General features: G+C 38.2%; 1 protein-coding gene across 5 annotated transcripts; it reads left to right on the top strand.

The window, feature by feature from the left end:
• The first annotated feature begins 173 nt into the window (after nt 1–173).
• On the top strand, nt 174–18913 carry LOC125111243 (caspase-13-like). 5 transcript variants are annotated; one of them, XM_047753136.1, is made up of 9 exons: nt 175–513; nt 3968–4219; nt 8383–8492; nt 9289–9462; nt 10908–11142; nt 12186–12329; nt 14031–14140; nt 15892–15995; nt 17672–18913. In XM_047753136.1, the coding sequence occupies exons 1-8, from the start codon at nt 507–509 to the stop codon at nt 15988–15990; spliced, it is 1131 nt and encodes a 376-aa protein (XP_047609092.1). In that variant the 5' UTR covers nt 175–506; the 3' UTR covers nt 15991–15995; nt 17672–18913. The 5 variants fall into 5 exon arrangements, 4 of the variants coding, with proteins under 4 accessions (XP_047609092.1, XP_047609090.1, XP_047609089.1 ...); XM_047753134.1 differs by having other exon boundaries at nt 3965–4219; nt 17803–18913; XM_047753133.1 differs by having other exon boundaries at nt 3965–4219.
• Nucleotides 18914–19141: the final 228 nt, after the last annotated feature.

Here is a 19141-nt window from a genome sequence, read left to right as displayed (position 1 = left end):
GTTTAAACCTTATTTCCAATAGAAGTTTAAGAGGATACGGAGATGGAGAGGGGATGCTACCACCACAATCAGCAAGCACAGTTAAAACAAAACGGAAGTTATTTGGGTAATCCTTATCCGGAAGTGAAAGAGGACGTGTTAGTTTTAACTCCGTCATGAAATCACTTTTAGATGAGCAGAGGAATACTGAGAGATCAGAAGGAGAAGAACAGAGAGAGGGAAGTGTGAGGCAATGAGGAAAGAAAAAGTAAAGAAGGGAGAAAACACTCCACCGATCCAAAGTAGGTTAGGCTATGTTTTTTTTCATGTCAATTTTTTTCTTCCTAGAGGAAGAAATCCACTTGCTGACTACAGGGGACTTCCCGGCAGGGAACCCAGAAGTTCTGAGCAGCAGTTTCCCAATCTATGATTAGAAGTCCCCGCCTCCCGAACTAAGGAAATTAGTAGTTTCATTTTCAAGCCTGTGCTCTCCTCAAGGCAGCAGGAAGGGACTGAGGCTGTTACCTATGGCTGGTGAGTAGGGGTCCTTTTCTAGCGAGGGGTCAGGAACTTGGGTCTTAGAAAAACACTTTATTTATTGCTCTATGACAGGCTGAAATAACAAAATGAAAGTGAGCCAATCCTATGCAAGCTAAATTGTTCTCCTCATTAGCTCTGTGTAACTTGAACTGGGGGATACTGGCTTAGAGATGAAGGAGAGTATGGTCTCCATATATCTCAGAGCCAGGAAGAAGTTAATTCCTTTACTATAGCTTCTCATAATCCAGGTAAGGCGTGGGGTTAAACAGAGTTGAAAGACAGAGTAAGTTATTTATATGTTGAATAAACTCTGAAACTGCTAAATACACTCTGAAATCTTCTTGACTCCCTTTTGATTCCACAAACGTGGTTCCCATAAGCCGGCTTCTGAATTCCCACCCCCATTGCTATCTCCTGTATTGAATTATTCTCTTGGTCTTTATAAAGTGACTCCACTGACTCCCCATTTCTAGCCCTGGTGCTAACAGCTCCATAACAATATTTCTTGGATTGCTATCACACTTTTTTAACTGGCCTCCCTCTCTCCAGGACTTAATCTCCAACCCACCCTTCACATTGCTTTCTGGTCACATATCTCATATGCAGAAGCTGAAAAGCATAAGCGATGGAGTCCTTAGCTATTTCTGCAGCTGGTATTCAAGCATATTATATTCCTTTTTTGGTTTCATTTTCCTCATTTGAAAAGGAAAAGGTTCAACTAGATCAGTGCTTTCTAAATCTTACAACAAATCTTAATATTCTGTAGTCATTAAAAAAAAATAGATTTCCCTTTTCTTAACCCTGAATTATTCAAACATAAATAGACTTAAGATTTTATGATCTTTTTTTTTCAGGGCTGCACCTCCAGCATATGGAGGTTCCCCAGCTAAGGGTCCAATTGGAGCTACAGCTGCTAGCCTACGCCACAGCCACAGCAACACTGGATCCTTAACCCACTAATGAAGCCAGGGATTGAACCCGCAACCTCATGGTTCCCAGTCAGATTCATTTCTGTTGAGCCACGATGGGAACTCCAGGATTTCATAATCTTTTAAAGATCTATAGATAATTCTTACGTAGCTAGCCTAGATTTGTATGCAGATTAGCCTTGTTAGGAAAGATGATCAGTTAGTTATCTTTCAGTTTTTACATTCTAGGTGTCTACTAATGTGATTTTCTTACTCCAAAACATAAAATGGCTCCCTATTGCCTTTTTAAAAAATGACCAAACTTGTTAGGTTTTCCTACCTTTCAAAATATATTTATTCACTTTTCCATTAATCCCTCTAAAGCAAGATTTCAAGTTCATTTAAAAAATTACTTTATTCGGAGTTCCCGTCGTGGCGCAGTGGTTAACGAATCCGACTAGGAACCATGAGGTTGCGGGTTCGGTCCCTGCCCTTGCTCAGTGGGTTAACGATCCGGCGTTGCCGTGAGCTGTGGTGTAGGTTGCAGACGTGGCTCGGATCCCACGTTGCTGTGGCTGTGGCGTAGGCCGGTGGCTACAGCTCCGATTCGACCCCTAGCCTGGGAACCTCCATATGCCGCAGACAGAAGCGGCCCAAAGAAATAGCAAAAAGACAAAAAAATTAAAAAAAAATTTTAAAAAAAGTTACTTTATTCACCCCACTCATACTCCTTGCTAGTGACTGTTTTCTTATTCCTCTTCATGATACTAATACAGCATTTGGCTTTAGAGTAGTATATTAAATACTACTGCCCACGTCTTTACCCAGGTTATTGAATTGGAACCAGGACGTCATTAGATAAGAGATATAGATATGAGAAACTGAAAAGAAGCAATAGACAAAAACAAGTAAAGGGATTCAATAAACCTAAACTAACAGGTCTGGTTGCCATTGTTACCTAATTAACAACTCTAAGTGTTTCTCTGGGAATAAATACCTCTGGCACTCTGTCTGGTCTTAAGCATCCGGGAGAATTTTCTAAAGGAAGTATCATGTCATCTGAGACCTGAAGAAAAACAATGAGCAGTTGGGGAACAGAAAGGTCTGTTGGGTGTGGGAAACTGTACATAGGGATTCCAAAGTAAAGGGTTTCTAGAGCCTTAAAGAAGGGCAAAGTGTTTAAATGTAATGAGCAAGGCAGGTGTAGCAGCAGAGGATGAGGCTGAATGAGAAGGCCTAGATTAGATTAAGCCGAGACATTTCATGGTTAAATCTAGAGTTTTAGAATACTGATTTTTGCTTCATTATGAAGAATAAACTAGAAAGGGACAAGGGTAGATTTATTAGAGTCATAGAGTGATTAAGAAAGAAAGGATGGGGAGTTCCCTGGCAGTCTGGAGAGGAAAGGATCTGGTGGTGTTGCTGCTATGGCACGGGTTTGATCCCTCATTCTGGAATGTCCCCATGCCTCATGTGAGCCTTTTGTGACCTCACCTGCAGAAATTTACCCCAGCTTTCAGAGTCCCTAAATCACTCTTTATTCTCTTATGTAACTCCTCATTACGTATCATGTCAAGTAAATCGGTGATTTAAGAATGAGGACTCTGGATTCTGAACCCCTGAATTTGGATAATTTCCTGCCCTCTTACTAAAAACTGTATATTCTTCACACAACTTGGGTCAAATACTTAACTAACTTCTCTGTGTATGTTTCCTTTGCTATGTACTAGAAATATTAATATATCTGTTACATAGAGTTTTTATGAACTTTAAGTGAGAAGACACATATGAAGGAAATGAGACCATTGGACTCAATGAATATCAACTATTATTACTGAAGCTGTGCTATGATTACTGTATAGAATAAGACAGAATTTAAATCCTACTTTGTATGATCTAGGCATTTTATTTAAATGATTTGTAAAATAGGGAAAATATTAAATTTCTCAAAGAATTATTACAAGGGCTCAGCAGGTTAATATTTGTAAAGTATTTAGTACAAAGACTTGTAAATAATAATAATAATATTTACATTGCTTTATATATATATTTTAATCATAAATGCATAAGAGATAGTAGCCGTTATTAAATGTACTTAGATAATTTTTTATTCACACTTTGTAATGTCTGTGTTTCTTTCTCACAATGGTTGCCCAATAAACATTTATTGAAAGAATACTGCAAGATAACATGAACAATGAGGCTGGTGCTTCTGGGCCAAAGTTCTTGTTTAGTGTCTTGACACTTTTTTTAAAATATGTCATTTTTGTACCAAGACTATTTTTATGTCTAGTTGAACTGTATACCATCTTTATAGCTTTAGTTAAGAATTGATGAGCTATCCTACCTTCATAATTGATTTGACTTCTTTATTCCTCTACAAAAATTAAAATTATCTCAGATGGTAATAAATTAATCTGCCATATTAATGGTGTCACATTAATCCACCATATTGAAAAATCAGTCATTAGATGATTTTCAATTCTGAATTTTTATTGAGATAAGACCAAGTCAAAGAAGCTTTGTATTTCTGACAGAAGTCAAACAAAAAAAAAACCCACTGAAGATTTTGGAATCTATGGGAAAAGAACTCATTACTGGAGTTTTGGATGATTTGGTGGAAAAAGATGTTCTGAAACTGGAAGAAGAGGAGAAGAAAAATATTTATGATGCCAAACTTCAAGACAAGGCCCGGATCTTGATGGACTCTGTGCTACAGAAACGCCATGAGGCAAGTCAAGTCTTTGTTAAAACCTTCCTTAACATGGACAAAAATTCCACCAGCATACAAGGTAAGACTGGAATCCATTACAAGGGATATCTTAAATTTTTCAGAATCTGTCTGGTCCCAAGGCCACTCTACTGTCCTCTATAGTCCCCTCATCCTTCTATTACTAAAGTGCAATTTTCACTAAACCTATCATTGTCCTTTTAGAGGTCACCTTGCCATTTGTGGGAGGGGATCCAGTTTCCAATTAGCTACATTTCAATACCTCACAGAGATAACTAATTGCAGAAACACAGGTTTCTGTCACTATGGACTCTGCAACTTTATTCAAATTTCTTAAGCTACTTAGGCATCAGTATGAGCATCTGTAAAACGGGGGCAATTTTAGTAACCTTGTCACAGGTTTTGTAAGGCTAGGAACATAGTGCAGGAATAGGTTAACAATTCTATTTTCGCTCTCATCCAGAACTCTCCTCTGATCTCCAGGGACATTTAGCTCTAACTGCATATTCAACTGAATGTTCCACTGGCTTCACAAAACTAAGATACATAAAATGCAACACTCCAATCTATTCTACTTCTACCCCCTTTCTATCTCACTAGACAGGACTATAATCCACTGAGTTTCTTAATCCAGAGAACATCTGTTTTTTTCACCAATGGATAATAGCTATGAGTAGAATGCCAGAGACATAGCAGGCACATGATAAATATAGGATGACTAGATAAATGAAGAACACGGATGTAATACATGTTAGTTATAATTATTATTAGGTTTATAGTATTTAATATTTAGACCTTTCTAGTGCTTACTCATTTCACTGTTACAAAATATGATCAGGAGAATACCTATAACATGTCCAATATATTAAAATATTTCAAAACTTTTCACTTAGATTGAATTATAAATATTACTAGAGTCTAAATATCCTCAGGCCCAAGTTCACCTTGAGTGATGAACTCATTTGGTATAGAGGTTAATCTGAAATCCCAGCCCTGAATGTTAGAGTTGATCAATAATCATAAGCAAAATTCAGCATAAAGTTAAAGACCTCACTATAGCAAATAAGCTTTTTCAATAAGCCCTTCTCTGGGGAGAAGGGATGCTCTCACCAGCAGCAAACACATGCTGGTGTGATAGATGTCAAAGATGGTGAGCTAGGCTCTGCTCTCATTAATATTTCAGTCAATCCTTGTGCAAGGTTATTTCAGTCAATCCTTGTGCAAGGGGCATAGGGGGTGGGGGAAGGATGGATTGGGGGTTTAGGATTAGTAGATGCAAACTATTATATACAGAATGGATAAACAACAAGGTCCTACTGTGTGAACTATATTCAATATCCTGTGATAAACCATAATGAACACCAAGTATAAAAATAAAATAAAAACAAGTATAAAAATAAAATAAAAACAAAATCAGATAATTTAGCAAATGAGAATCATAATTAAAATAATGGTAACTTTAAAATGATTTTAGCAATCCCAGGAATCATACTGAACTTTAAACTGAAATAACATATCCCATCAGCAGAGTCTGTGGCAGGCAAAAGGCAGGTATAGACCTTTTCATGAAGTACCCAATAGCCCCCTGGGCTCTATCTGTCCCTGGGACCTCCGAAGGAATCCCAGGATGCCTGGAGTACAGTGGCCATGAAGCTGGGTGGGCTGAGTTATTACATTATGTAAAAGCCCTGCCTACTCCTTTCAGGTATGGAAATAATTCTGAGGATTCCTAGTGTTGTATTGCAGAAGTGGGGTGGGGGTTAAGAAGAATCCAAGCTATTTGTTTGTTTATTGTTTTTTATATTTTTGCCTTTTTGGGCCACAGCCATGACATACTGAAAGTTCCCAGGCTAGGGGTCAAATCTGAGCTACAGCTGCTGGCCTACGCCACAGCCACAGCAATGTGGGATCCTTAACCCACTGAGCGAGGCCAGGTATTGAACCTGCAACCTCATGGTTCCTTGTCAGATTTGTTTCTTCTGTGCCACAATGGGGAACTCCCTGTTTGTTTATTTTTTAGCAGTATACGTACATATGATATGCCAAACACTGTTATTTAGTCAGAGAAATTATTACTCAAATTCTTACTGTCCAAGGGAGGTGGCCTTTTATAATCTAGTATAAATAGCTTTATTTCTGATTCAGTTTAAGGAGTTTCCTGGGCATTTCATTAGGTAACAGATAAAATTCAGATATTAAAAGTTTTAATTTAAACGAATTCTCATTTCTTTTTGCTGTGGCACATGCTCATGGGAACTCCTTTTAGACAGCAGACTGCACTATAATATGTATTATGTTTTAACACAAATGATTCATTTTCATGCTAATTTAACTACTAGATATGGTAGAAATTCTGTCTAATTTCTGTTTTATCTGTAAATACTCTATATATAGACACATAATGTCATTAAACCCATAGATGACCTGGAAACAGGAGACTTTTGATGACAGAATATACCCTCTGACCTGGGACAGTCCCAAGACCCTAGACATCTTCCCATTGGCAAAATCTCCTAGAGTAGGAAGGGAGAGTATGTGTCATTGTTTATTCTTCAAAAATAAATATTCAGACAGTTTGGTCCTCTTAAAGATGTACAATTTACTGCATCTCCAGAGCTTAGATTTTCAGCATACTTTTTAGAAAGACACTTATCCAAAAATATTTTTTAAAAACTATTGAGTGAAATAGAAAAAGTCATAAAATTTAAGCACTGAAAAAATTTATGGATGATAACATTGCATTTCTAATTTAAATAAAATAAAATCAGAGAATGTCTTGGTTGGTTCATATAATTGAACATAAAGGCTTATTCCTTTCATGATGAAAAAGTTGTTCTATCAGGTCTTGATAAACTGTTCTGATTTTTGCTTATGAAGCATCTCTCCCTTCCCTCTCCAAGGGAGGGTTCTGGATTTTTCCCAGTCTCTTGCACAAGCTCAGTCAAATGAGGCCAAACAGTTTCAGAAAATATTGCATTTCTTGGAGTTTCCATTGTGGTTCAGCATATTACGAACCCAACTAGTACCCATGAGGATGTGTGTTTGATCCCTGGCCTTGCTTAGTGGGTTAAGGATGCAGTGTTGCTGTGAGCTGTGGTGTAGGTCACAGATGTGGCTCAGATCCTGAGTTGCTGTTGCTGTGGTGTAGATGGCAGCTGCAGCTCCACTTCGACCCCCTAGCCTGAGAAAGTGAGGCCCTAAAAAGCAAAAAAAAAAAAAAAGGAAATCCCATTTCTCAAGGGAGGATGAGTCAGAAATAAACTTTCCCAACAGAGAGAAATTATTTCCTCACATTTTAAAACATGGGTTGAAAACTTAGTGTTGGTTGTTTAGTGCTTTGGAGGCAAAGATGCCCAGAGTTATGCAGACTCTCCAACAAAAATATGGTCTCTTCAACACTGGACACAATACTATGGTTAATAGATAGCATTTTTCCTTTAAATAGCTGACTTCACGACTTGGTGAGGAACCACTGAAGTCTATCTCCTCTGAAAAGATTAAGAATTCATGCTGAGATTGCTGAAAAAGTAATATTTGAATGGTACAGGATTCAAAATTCTATTAAGTATTTGGGTGTGTATGTGTCGCTGTGTGTTGTGTGAATTAGGAGTGGACTTGGGATGCTACACTACTCAATATGATAGCTACTGGGCACACATGGCTTTTAAGTGCATGAATTATAGCTATTCACACAATTTAAAATGATAAATTATGTTAAAAAATGTACTATTATATTAATTGATTCTATTTTTATTTAATGCGGACATTAGAAAATTTAAAATTATACATGTGACCCAATTATGTTTCTAATGAATAGCACTCTGATAATTATTTATTCAATATATGCCTGCTCAGAAACAACAGAAAGTCCACCCAGATGAGTGATACCTTAGAGGAAAACTATTGGAAAAATCAAATTATTTTTTCTAAGTAAGGAAAGGCTAAATTTGACCTCAAGTCATCAAGGTGTTTTCTTCATAATAATCAGAATCTACTGTTCCCTTTTTTTTTTTTTTTTTTTTGTGGATCTGCTTTCACTACCAAGGATTTCTCCCTTCTTTCTCACTCATCTATCTCCTTATACTTCAGGTTAGAAATAACTGTAGCCCTTACATGCTAAAAATCCTTTTCCCCAGAATTTCCCTTCTCTGTCAGTTTTGTTTAGGGGGTAAATGGGTTACAGAAGCAGATATCACAACTTATATTATGTGATGTATCCTGCAGCTCCCGAGAAAATCATGGCTGGACCAGATGAGTCAGAAGAATCTACTGATACCCTCAAGCTTTGCCCTCATGAAGAATTCCTGAAACTGTGTAAAGAAAGGACTGGAGAGGTGCTGTGCTCTGTACATGAAATGGAGAGAGAAATAATTGCTTGCACTAATTACATAATTTCTTAAAGCACTAGTTAGTGGCAGGGTGCTTTAGACTAGTTAGCACTAGTTAGAGACAGCGGTAATCTTTTTCACAGATGCTTTGAGCAGGAGGAAATCACATGGCCTCACACAGATTCCAATTTGCTTTCAACTCTGTGATGATAAAGTTGCAAAGTCACTTTTTTTGTCGTTTGTTGTCATATATATTTGGGATTTATTAGAATGTTAGCTGTAGTCATAGAATCACAATATAGGGTAACATGGCTGAGTAGTAATTGTTTGTATTCTATATATATGCCTGCAAAGCATTATAAGTTGATGTGTTAAAGAGAGTACCAAGACAATATTACCCAAGACAAAGCATCTTTGGTATATTTATTTTTTTGCTGAGCCAATTGCAGATGTCTCCTGGCTTTTGCAAAATTCCATCTGAACCTTGAATGTTAAGAAAGATTTGACTAAGTGGAGAAAAAAGAGGAGAAGGAGAGGGTGGGAATTATTCTCGTCTCCTCAAGATTCTTGGTAACCATTACCATGATCTGGATGCTTTCTGGGCTCTTGAAAAATAATTCGCTTCCAACTTGCCCTTCCTTCTGTTGTCAACTCAATTACTAAGAGAGGGGAAACTGGTATCTTCTGGTACAAGATAGAAGAGAGGACAAATCTGCGGGCACTTAAAAGCATCAGTGCTTGGTGTATAGGATTTAAGAGAGATTTAGGTAAATCAAACTCCCTGCATATCCATTTCCTGCAGATCTATCCAATAAAAAATAAAAATGACCGCACTCGTCTGGCTCTCATCATATGCAATACAAAGTTTGATCATCTTCCTCTCAGGAATGGGGCTGACCTCGACATTAAGGGAATGAAGGGGCTGCTTGAGGGCCTTGGCTACAGTGTAGTTGTGGAAGAGAAACTCACGGCCGAGGTAAGAGTCTCTCACCCACTCTGAACACATACATAATCACCTATCTTCTACTAACAAGTGAGCTTTATAAATTTTTTTTGTCTTTTTGTCTTTTTAGGGCTGCACCCATGGCATACGGAGGTTCCCAGGCTAGGGTTCTAATCGGAGCTATAGCTGCCAGCCTACGCCACAGCCACAGCAACGCCAGATCTGAGCCATGTCTGTGACCTACATCACAGCTCACAGCAATTCTGGATCCTTAACCCACTGAGTGAGTCCAGGGATCGAACCTGCAACCTCATGGTTCCTAGTCAGATGTATTTCCACTGCGCCATGATGGGAACTCCTGAGCTTTATAATGTTAAGGTATTAACAACCATAGGCCTCATTTATGTGTGTGTGTGTGTGTGTGTGTGTGCATGTGTGTGTGTCTGAGTTTGTGAATCAGGGGTATAAAAGTAATGAGATAGGTGAAATATATGCCTCTTTAGGCCTCCAAATGTCCTCAATTCCATAAAACTGGACAAAAACTGATTGGCATGTGTATTCACACAATTCTTAGTTCTAAAGTGGGATGATTGAGATTCAGTCCCAATATTCCTAAGAAAATTCTAGAATAATGGGTGTTGAGAGGCATGTACTCATATTAAATTGAATCCTGACTTTGTCTTAGGGGTTATTCCTGGATTGGAGATGGGTCTGTAAATGAGACGGGAGGTTCCCAGCTCAGACTGATCTAGGTTGGCTTGGTGAGAGGTGATCAAACTATAAGCAAAACAGAAAATTTCAGGTTTGGTGTGTCTATGTGTCTCTAAGAATAAAAAGAAAGTGAAAAGTAAATGAAAAGGAGAAGGGACCTTGTTGAACAGGGAGTAATAATGCTTTATGGGGTGGCCAAGGAGAACATTTTTGAGGAGATAATATAGGAGCTGTCACATGACTGTTAGAGACAAAATAGCTCTGGAAAGATGTGAATGAAATCCATTCCGAGCAGAGATAATTACAAGTGAAAAGTCTGAACTGACCGTGAACTTGGCACATGAAACGTATAGAAAGACCAGTGTGACTAGAACCTAGAGGAGGAGGAAGAATGCAGGAGGGAGATGTGTATGTCAGAAGTTTGATATTATTCCAAGTACAGTGGGAAGAGTTTTAGAAGGGAAGTGTTATAATACATTTTTATTCAAAGAAATGAGTAATGAGAGAAAAGACAGAGATGGACGAGAAAGTATATAAGTGACAATAATGTATCAAAATGTGCAAAATGTATCAAGAAGACAGGTAATATAACCTCAGCAGAAAGAAAATGTTGAATCTACCCCTTGATTACAGAAAGAAAAATAAAACTATCATAGAGTAACCACTATGCGAAGAACTTTACAGATGTTTCCTATACACAATAAATGACAGGCCAGATTAATTTCAATACTTGTTCTTTTACAATAAGACTGTGTGATCTCTTTTAGGAGATGGAATCGGTGCTGTGGGGGTTTGCTGCCCGCCAAGAGCACAAGTCTTCAGACAGCACATTCTTAGTGTTCATGTCTCATGGCATCCTGGATGGGATCTGTGGGACTATGCATAGTGATAAAAAACCAGATGTGCTACATTATGACACCATCTTCAAGATATTCAACAACCGCAACTGCCTCGGTCTGAAGGACAAACCTAAGGTCATCATTGTCCAGGCCTGCAGAGGTGGTGAGTCCTGAGATGAGAAATCCAAACGAATGTCATAAAGCTGTCGGCAGAGAATTGTAATATATGTTTTGTTTCTAGGGGAAACACGCTTAAACCCCATCTAGTGCAAATAAACTAAACTGAATTATTAGGAAATTCCATCGAGGGGGCTGGTTTCATGAGACTATGTCTTGTCAGCTGAGAAAATGTTGTTCAGTTTAATCCAAGGTACATGGAGAAGGAGATCACCAGAATCCTCAAACAAAGTTAGACAAAAATATGCCAAGCTTGGAATGAAGTCATTTTAATGACAGCTTTACTTGAAAATGTTTTACGGATATTTTGACATTCTCTGGCTTGAAAAGAATTTCATTTGAAAGTCGGGTCCTTATGTAATAGCAGTGCCTTTTTTTCCCTCATACATTATTGAAAGGGAAATGAGTAGGGAGATGATGGAACCTGGGATGGCGGTAGCAAATATTTCTTTTCCTTCCTTTCCTTTCGTTTCCTTTAGTTTCCTTCCCTTCCCTTCCCTTCCCTTCCATTCCCTTCCTTTCCCTTCCCTTCCCTTCCCTTCCCTTCTCTTCCCCTCCCCTCCCCTCCCCCCTCTCCTCTCCTTTTCCTTCCTTCCTTCCTTCCTTCCTTCCTTCCTTCCTTTCTTCCTTCCTTTTCTGACTCTAAATTGTCTTTTTAGCTTTTTGGAGCAGTTTTTAGAGAAGACAAGCAGAAATCATTTAGGTATAAAATGATAACTATGCTCTGAAATTGTTCAGATAAGGCTTTAGCTTCTCAGTAATTCTCGGCAAATGGGTTTTTCCAGTTTTACCACACTGTCACGCTTTACTGACTGGGTGCTGCCACTATTAATTGGCACATTGCTCAACAACACTAAAGAGAGGCAAAGTCTGGTGGGTTGGGCGAAGATGCACTCGCATGTGTGTGTGTGTGTTTGTGCATGTGTGTGTGAGACTGGTTAGAATAAACATGGTAAAAGATGAAGTGGGCAATTGCAATAGTCATCCTGAGGGAGACACAGGGTATGTCGAACGTTGATGTCTTTACAGCAAATCGTGGAGAAGTGTGGGTCAGTGACTCTCCAGCAACCTTGGCAGACAGCTCTTCAGAGTCACCTGAGGACCTGGAGGAGGATGCCGTTTACAAGACCCACGTGGAGAAGGACTTCATCGCTTTTTGCTCTTCAACACCACGTATGTGTCTTTCAGTTGCAGACAAGGATTTGTGGACTTGAGGCTACCCGGGCATAATTATAGAACATCAAGATAGGCTCTGTGCAGCAATGATTTGATATACAAATTTTGAATTTTTTCAGTACATTTTATTTTTTTTCACTTTTAAGAACTGATTTTATTATATGTTGCACTTTACAGCCAAAGTTATAGTAAACAAAATAACCAAATACAAGAAAATCCCTTCACCATTATATCAACTAAAAACAAATGATTGATTTGGTTTTCTATTAAAGCCATTAAAAAAATGTTTTTTGTCTTTTTAGGGCTGCACCTGTGGCATATGGTGGTTCCCAGGCTAGGGGTCCAATCCGGAGCTGTAGTCGCCAGCTGACACCACAGCCACAGCAATGAAGGATCCGAGCCACATCTGTGACCTACACCACAGCTCACTACAACCCCGGATCCTTAACCCACTGAGCGAGGCCAGGGATCGAACCTGCATCCTCATGGATCCAAGTCTGGTTCCTTAACTGCTGAGCCACAAAGGGAACTTCCCCCTTTTAGTAGAGATTTTGAATAGAGATTTTATAGATCTAGGGACTGACTGCCCTTTCTCAAAATTATCAGCTCCAAATCATTTTGTCCATATTCCTATCTAATGCTATTAAGAGTGGTGCCACAGAAAGCCCCAGAAAGAAGGTGGATGCCCTTTGAAAAGAAGAACTAGTAGGATGGTGATTATTAGACCTAATAGTAGGAGAACAGTGTTTAGTCCTTGACGTCTAGGTAACCGTCTTAAGAAGCCTTATGTCCAAGTGTTTCCAATTTGTAAATTTTTCTTAGTACTTTTACCACTCCAAGGGGGTATAATTAACATACAAAAAGCTGTACATAATGTGTATAGTTTAATAAGTTTGGAGACAAGTATATACCTGTGAAACTATTACTGCTCTCTATGCCAAAAACACATCCCACCCGTCCAAAAGTTTCCGTGCTCATGTATCTTGTTTACTATATTGGTGAGAGACAGCACGGTATATAATCTGTAAACAACCACCTGTGTGAATATGGAGAAATTCTTTTTTTTGTTGTTGTTGTTGTTGTTGTTATTGTTGTTGTTGTTGCTATTTCTTGGGCCGCTCCCGCGGCATATGGAGGTTCCCAGGCTAGGGGTCGAATCGGAGCTGTAGCCACCAGCCTACGCCAGAGCCACAGCAACGCGGGATCCGAGCTGCGTCTGCAACGTACACCACAGCTCACGGCAACGCCGGATCCTTAACCCACTGAGCAAGGGCAGGGACTGAACCCGCAACCTCATGGTTCCTAGTCGGATTCGTTAACCACTGCGCCACGACGGGAACTCCAAGGAGAAATTCTTTAATCCTTCTGAGCTTCTGTTCCTTCCTCCTCCGTAAAGTGAGATTAGAGTTAATTCTCAAGCCTCCTTTCAAAGCCAAGTGAAAAAAACACAAGTCACATTGTAGAAAGGCAATTCCCCCTCAAACAATGCACTTCCAAGGCAAAGACCTGCAGTTTTGATGAGCTGCTTCTTTAGTTCAACTCCTTTATAGAAAATGAGTTAATGAAAGGTTATAAATTCCTCCCCTAAACATGCCAAGTTAGTTCCCAAACTATGTTTAAAAAACAAAACAAAAGCAATTGTTTTTTAAACATGGTGAAGGCTGCAGCCCAAAGCTTACCACTCTTTTATCATCATAGATAATGTGTCCTGGAGAGATGTCACAAAGGGTTCTCTCTTCATCACACAACTCATCACTTGCTTCCAAAAATATGCTTGGCGCTGTCACCTAGAGGAAGTATTTAGGAAGGTAAGCTTCTCTTTCCTTTTCTAATCATTTATTTGTTTAGTAAGGCTTTACTATTTTTTGCCTTTTAAGTGACAACGATAGGCCTCAGCCTTTGTCAGGCAAACAAAAGTAGAGTGGTACCCAATTTCTATAATCCAGAGGTTTAAAATCTGATTTAGAGAAAGACCATGTCCACTGGGGAGGTACAGATTCAATCCCCATCCCAGTGCAGTGGGTTAGAAGGATTTAGCATTGCTGCAACTTTCGTGTAGGTCACAGCTGCAGGTTGGATTCAGTCCCTGGTCTGAGAACTTCCATATGCCATAGTTGTGGCCATAAAAATTAAACAAAAAAAAAGGAAAAAGACTATGTCAATGGCCAGCAGAAGATCAAAATAGTACAAAATATTATAACATATGAGCCTGCATGTTTTAGGTTATAAGATCTTAAACTTCAAAGAATATAAATATTTTACATTAATTTTCATTGCTTCATTTATTAAATAAATATATATTGGGAGGTATACTTTGTAAAGGGATATATTCTTATTATGTAGGAATAAATGAGATATACATGACTTAAAGCTACCTAGGATTTACATTCTTGTGAGAGAGATGGATACTGAATAAGTAGTCCAACAACAACAACAACAAATGTATCATACAGGTTGTGATATGATCTATGAAGAGAAACTCCTAGGACACATGAAAGAGAATAGAAGATAAATAATTATTTGAATGGAGTAGCCCAGGGGGAAGATTTGATACTCATTCCTCAACTCAGGACCTTCCTTATTTCTCCCTTCCTTCCTAATTTACTTTCCACCATAGCTCTTATTATCACTCAGTCAAGAGATATTTTATTTGTTTATATTTTACCTGTATTTACTCAGATGAAGGCAAGCTCATGAAAGTTTTTGAAGAGATTTGCTCAATACCACAATATGCTGATACATAGGAATTAATATTCATTGAATAAATATATGCATGAATTACTGAATTGATGTCTCCCTTTTTCATTAGGGAGAAAGGGATTGGTATTAATAACATGAGCAAGAGTGGTTGTTTTTAAACTAAAACCAAGGAAAATAGTAGCACTCCTGTGGGAAAAGAGGGCTATACCTTCAGTGAGTTGGAGAAGATTGTATCATAACATGAATCAGAGTATTTGTGAATAGGAACTTAGAAAGTTAAGTCCTATTGGATGAATAGGATTTAAATATTGTCCTTTCAAGGGAATTCCTCAGAAATTATTAGAAATAGTAGACCTAGGGTAAGTACAATCTCATTGATCAGTCTATGTAAAAAGACTTCAGAGGTCAGTGTGGTGGTAGGTATGTGAATGATGTCCATCATTCAGGCCTTAAGGACAGAATTCTGAGATTTGAGCCTTATTGAATTGAGGAGTTATCTTCATTGGAGTTTAAAGACAGAGGATCTTTGAGATCCAATTCTCATGAACAGACACCAGGTGGTAATTGATCATCAGATCTATAGATCAGTAGATCAGAAATGGAAAGCAGACAAAATGCAGCTTGAAAAGACTTCAGTTAGGCACAAAGTATTTATTTTGAGATGAAGAATATATCCTGACCTTGGGTATCACTTCTAAGTGGTAGGGTAGCAGTGACAGGGAGTTAGAATATCCAAAGTCTTTGTTCCATCAATCCCAGGAATACTCTTCCTTCCAAGAATTTTCTGGCTCAGTGTGCAAAATGTATTTTGAGAGTGCATAAGAAGTATGTATCATCTAGAGCCTCTTTTTGTTTTCAGGTACAACAATCATTTGAAACACCAAACGTTAAAGCCCAGATGCCCACCATTGAACGACTCTCCATGACAAGATATTTCTACCTCTTTCCTGGCAATTGAGAAAAGTAAGTATCAAGAGTTGTTGTTTTCAGGCAAAATAAGTGGGAGAGTAGTATTAGTGAGCTGAGGTTCAGTGACCAATGACAACCCATTGCTTTGGTAGTCAAATAGATGGTTCTGGTCAATGCAGTTTTGTGATTAGTTGCTATTTTTAACTCTATATGCATCTGGATCCTCCTTCCATCTCTACCATTATCAGTTAATAAATCCATCAATCAAGAAGGTAAGCTTAATGAGGATAGGAAGTAATAAACAGTGACGGACATAGGGTCACAATTATTAAAATAGAAATGTACTCATGCTTACTTTATTACTTATATTCGTCTCTTACACACACACGTACACACAGGCACATGTGCATGCACACACACACACACCATGAGTTATCCAATATTGCTTCAGATACAAAAACAAACAAACAGAAAACAGAGGAGGTGACCGTGGAGAAAGCAGGACTATTGTCCTTGGAGTGCAGGTGTCACATTACTGATATTGAGCTACCATTACCATACAGTATAAAATATATCCTAGAGACTCTGGTGCTCTGACTATTTTCACAGTGTAGATCATAGAACATTCAGATCAAAGATTTTTAACTACTGCTCAGAAACCTCGTCAATCACCTATGTTACAATTAAAACAAATTTTTGCTCAAAATATTTTAGAAGGGGTGTGCTGAATTTAGATCCTACAATTATTTTACTCACTCGTAATAGCTTTTTGTCACACTATATCATAAACTTATTAGTCTCTCTCAGAAACATAAACTTTATCTCAATGTTTAAAATATTTGCCTTCCATCTCCCACTCCTGGTTTCTGATACTCTGGTTATACAAATGTGTAGATAATTTAGCAACACAGCTTTTTGTGCTTACTTAGTCCAGTAGAACCACATTTGGGGATTAAATTATTTATTTGACTAATATTTATCAAGCACTTACTGTGTCCAGGTTCTGTTCTAGATGCTTGAAATATACCAATGGACAAAATAAATGGATCTTTGCACTCAAAGCTCATACTCTAGTGAATGGAGACAGACTATAAATACACAAAAAAGTAAAAATATGTCAGAGAGTGGTAAGGCCTAAGAAGAAAAATTTAAAAAGTCTAAAAAGACACAAGAAGATGGATGCCATAGTGCTATAAATAGGTTATTTAGGAAAGGCTGCTTGGAAGTGATGAAATTATTTGAAATCAAAACAAAGACTGGATAGAGGAGGGGAGTGAACCTTGTGGTTCTGTGTGGAAATGTATCCCAGCATGGGGGAACAGGAAGTACAAATGCCCTGAGGCAGGAATATTTTTTAAGAAGTATAAAGAACTGCAAGAAGGCAGCCTGCTAGAGAAGAGTGAGAGTAAGATAAACGACAGAGTCAGATTCAGAAAAATGATAAGAAGCTTGATCACAGGGGCGTTGGTGATCACATGGTAAGTATCCTGAGTGAGATAGGAAATTCTTCAAGTACTTTTAAACAGAGAAATGACATAATCTAACAGATTTTTTGCAAAGATCACGCTGAATACTTTTTGGTGAATAGACTACAGAGGTCACAGATAGAAGCCAAGGGAAATGGCAAAATTGTACGGAAGAGGATCAAAGAAGAATCACAGTAAAGGATGGATTAAAGGCATCCATGGATTACTATCTTGACCTTCTGTCTTTTTTTTTCTCTTCCTCAGAAAATCACAGACAGTCTAGCCCTTTACCAACTTCAAGAAGCACCATTACCAGCACAGCACATATGTTTAACATTTTGTCTTTCAGTGTAAATGAAAAACAATGGTTTTTTTTTTTTTGGGTCTTCTAATAGAGAAGAGAATTTCAATTAAAATGATGGATGATGGAAATGAAGTGGAAGAAGTGAGCTGGATTTTTCTGATTATGACATAATATCTGCACTTTACTGAGTGAAGGGAACTGGCCGTGGCTTGCTCTCAGCAACAAGAAGGAGATGGTACCCATCTAGAGACAAGAATTATAAACCGATCAGCTCCTCCTTGTGCACTCATCTAACCTGGGGTCTAGAATTGTCCAAAAGAAGTTTTCTAATTTATTATTTAGCCAACATCATAGCTGGAGCTCTTTTTTTTCTTCACTAAGTTATTATGCTTTTAGCAAATTATACTATGTATCTATCTTTCTTCCTACCTATAAGATAATTCACTTTCTTGTTGCTTATTTTCTTTCCAATTTATGCATATTTCCAAGCTTCAGGAGAATTTTTTACTTAGCAAACACTGGGTCATTGTCCAAAATAAATTGGGCTTCTGATTCAAGATGGTGTAACCTCAGTGTATCTGTATAGAAAGAAAAGTATTATTAATAAAGAATAGCCAAAATGGCAGTGTCAACAGTGGGAGACAGGATGTTAAAATTTCTGGAAAGGTGAAATTTCTAGAGGAATTTTGGCAACATGGCCTTCTGAGTTACTAAGTAATGAAATGTACCACTTCTGCTACATACACAGAATGCTGAATAAATATTTTAGTACGTGCTAAACTGCATTAAACATAAAATGATTCTCTATGTGTCAAATATAACCATAATAGTTAATATTCATTACTGTGTGTCAGGATTATTTCAAGAATTTTTATTACTCTAAGGGACTTTGAATAAATAAGTAGCTACTTTAACCTTCACAACAGCCCTGCAACGTAATCACTATCAATATCCCCATCTTACAGATAATGAAACTAAAGAAAATAGAGCCTAAGTGATGTGCCCAAAGTCACACAGTTAGTACGTGGTTGCACCGGCATTTGAATGCAGTCTGACTTGCTCTGCAATCTGAGATGTTAACCACTGTACTGCATTGCCTCCCCAAGGCAAGGAGAGAATGAAATTGTATACGTTTTAAATTGTAAGGGTTGGGGTTTCCGTCGTGGCTCAGTGGAAATAAATCTGACTGGTATTCATGAGGACACAGTTTCGGTCCCTTGCCTTGCTTAGTGGTTGAGGATCCTGCATTTCTGTGAGCTGTGATATGGGTTGCAGACGTGGCTCAGGTCTGGTGTTGTGGCTGTGGTGTAGGCCTGCAGCTGCAGCTCCGATTCAACCCCTGGCCTGGGAACCTCCATATGCCTCGGGTGCAGCCCTAAAAAGACAAAATGAATAAATAAATAAATAAATTATAAGGGTTAACTGAAGTT

The sequence above is a fragment of the Phacochoerus africanus genome, chromosome 11 (genome assembly GCF_016906955.1).
Source record: "Phacochoerus africanus isolate WHEZ1 chromosome 11, ROS_Pafr_v1, whole genome shotgun sequence".
NCBI classification, from domain to species: Eukaryota; Metazoa; Chordata; class Mammalia; order Artiodactyla; family Suidae; genus Phacochoerus; species Phacochoerus africanus.
The sequence above is the reverse complement of the archived record's forward strand: the minus strand, read 5'-3'. Positions and strand labels throughout refer to the sequence as shown.

Coding starts and splice junctions, on each gene's coding strand:
- LOC125111243 (XM_047753134.1), top strand. Junction 4,220..8,382: donor AAATTCCACCAGCATACAAG/GTAAGACTGGAA, acceptor TGTATCCTGCAG/CTCCCGAGAAAATCATGGCT. Junction 8,493..9,288: donor GTAAAGAAAGGACTGGAGAG/GTGCTGTGCTCT, acceptor CATTTCCTGCAG/ATCTATCCAATAAAAAATAA.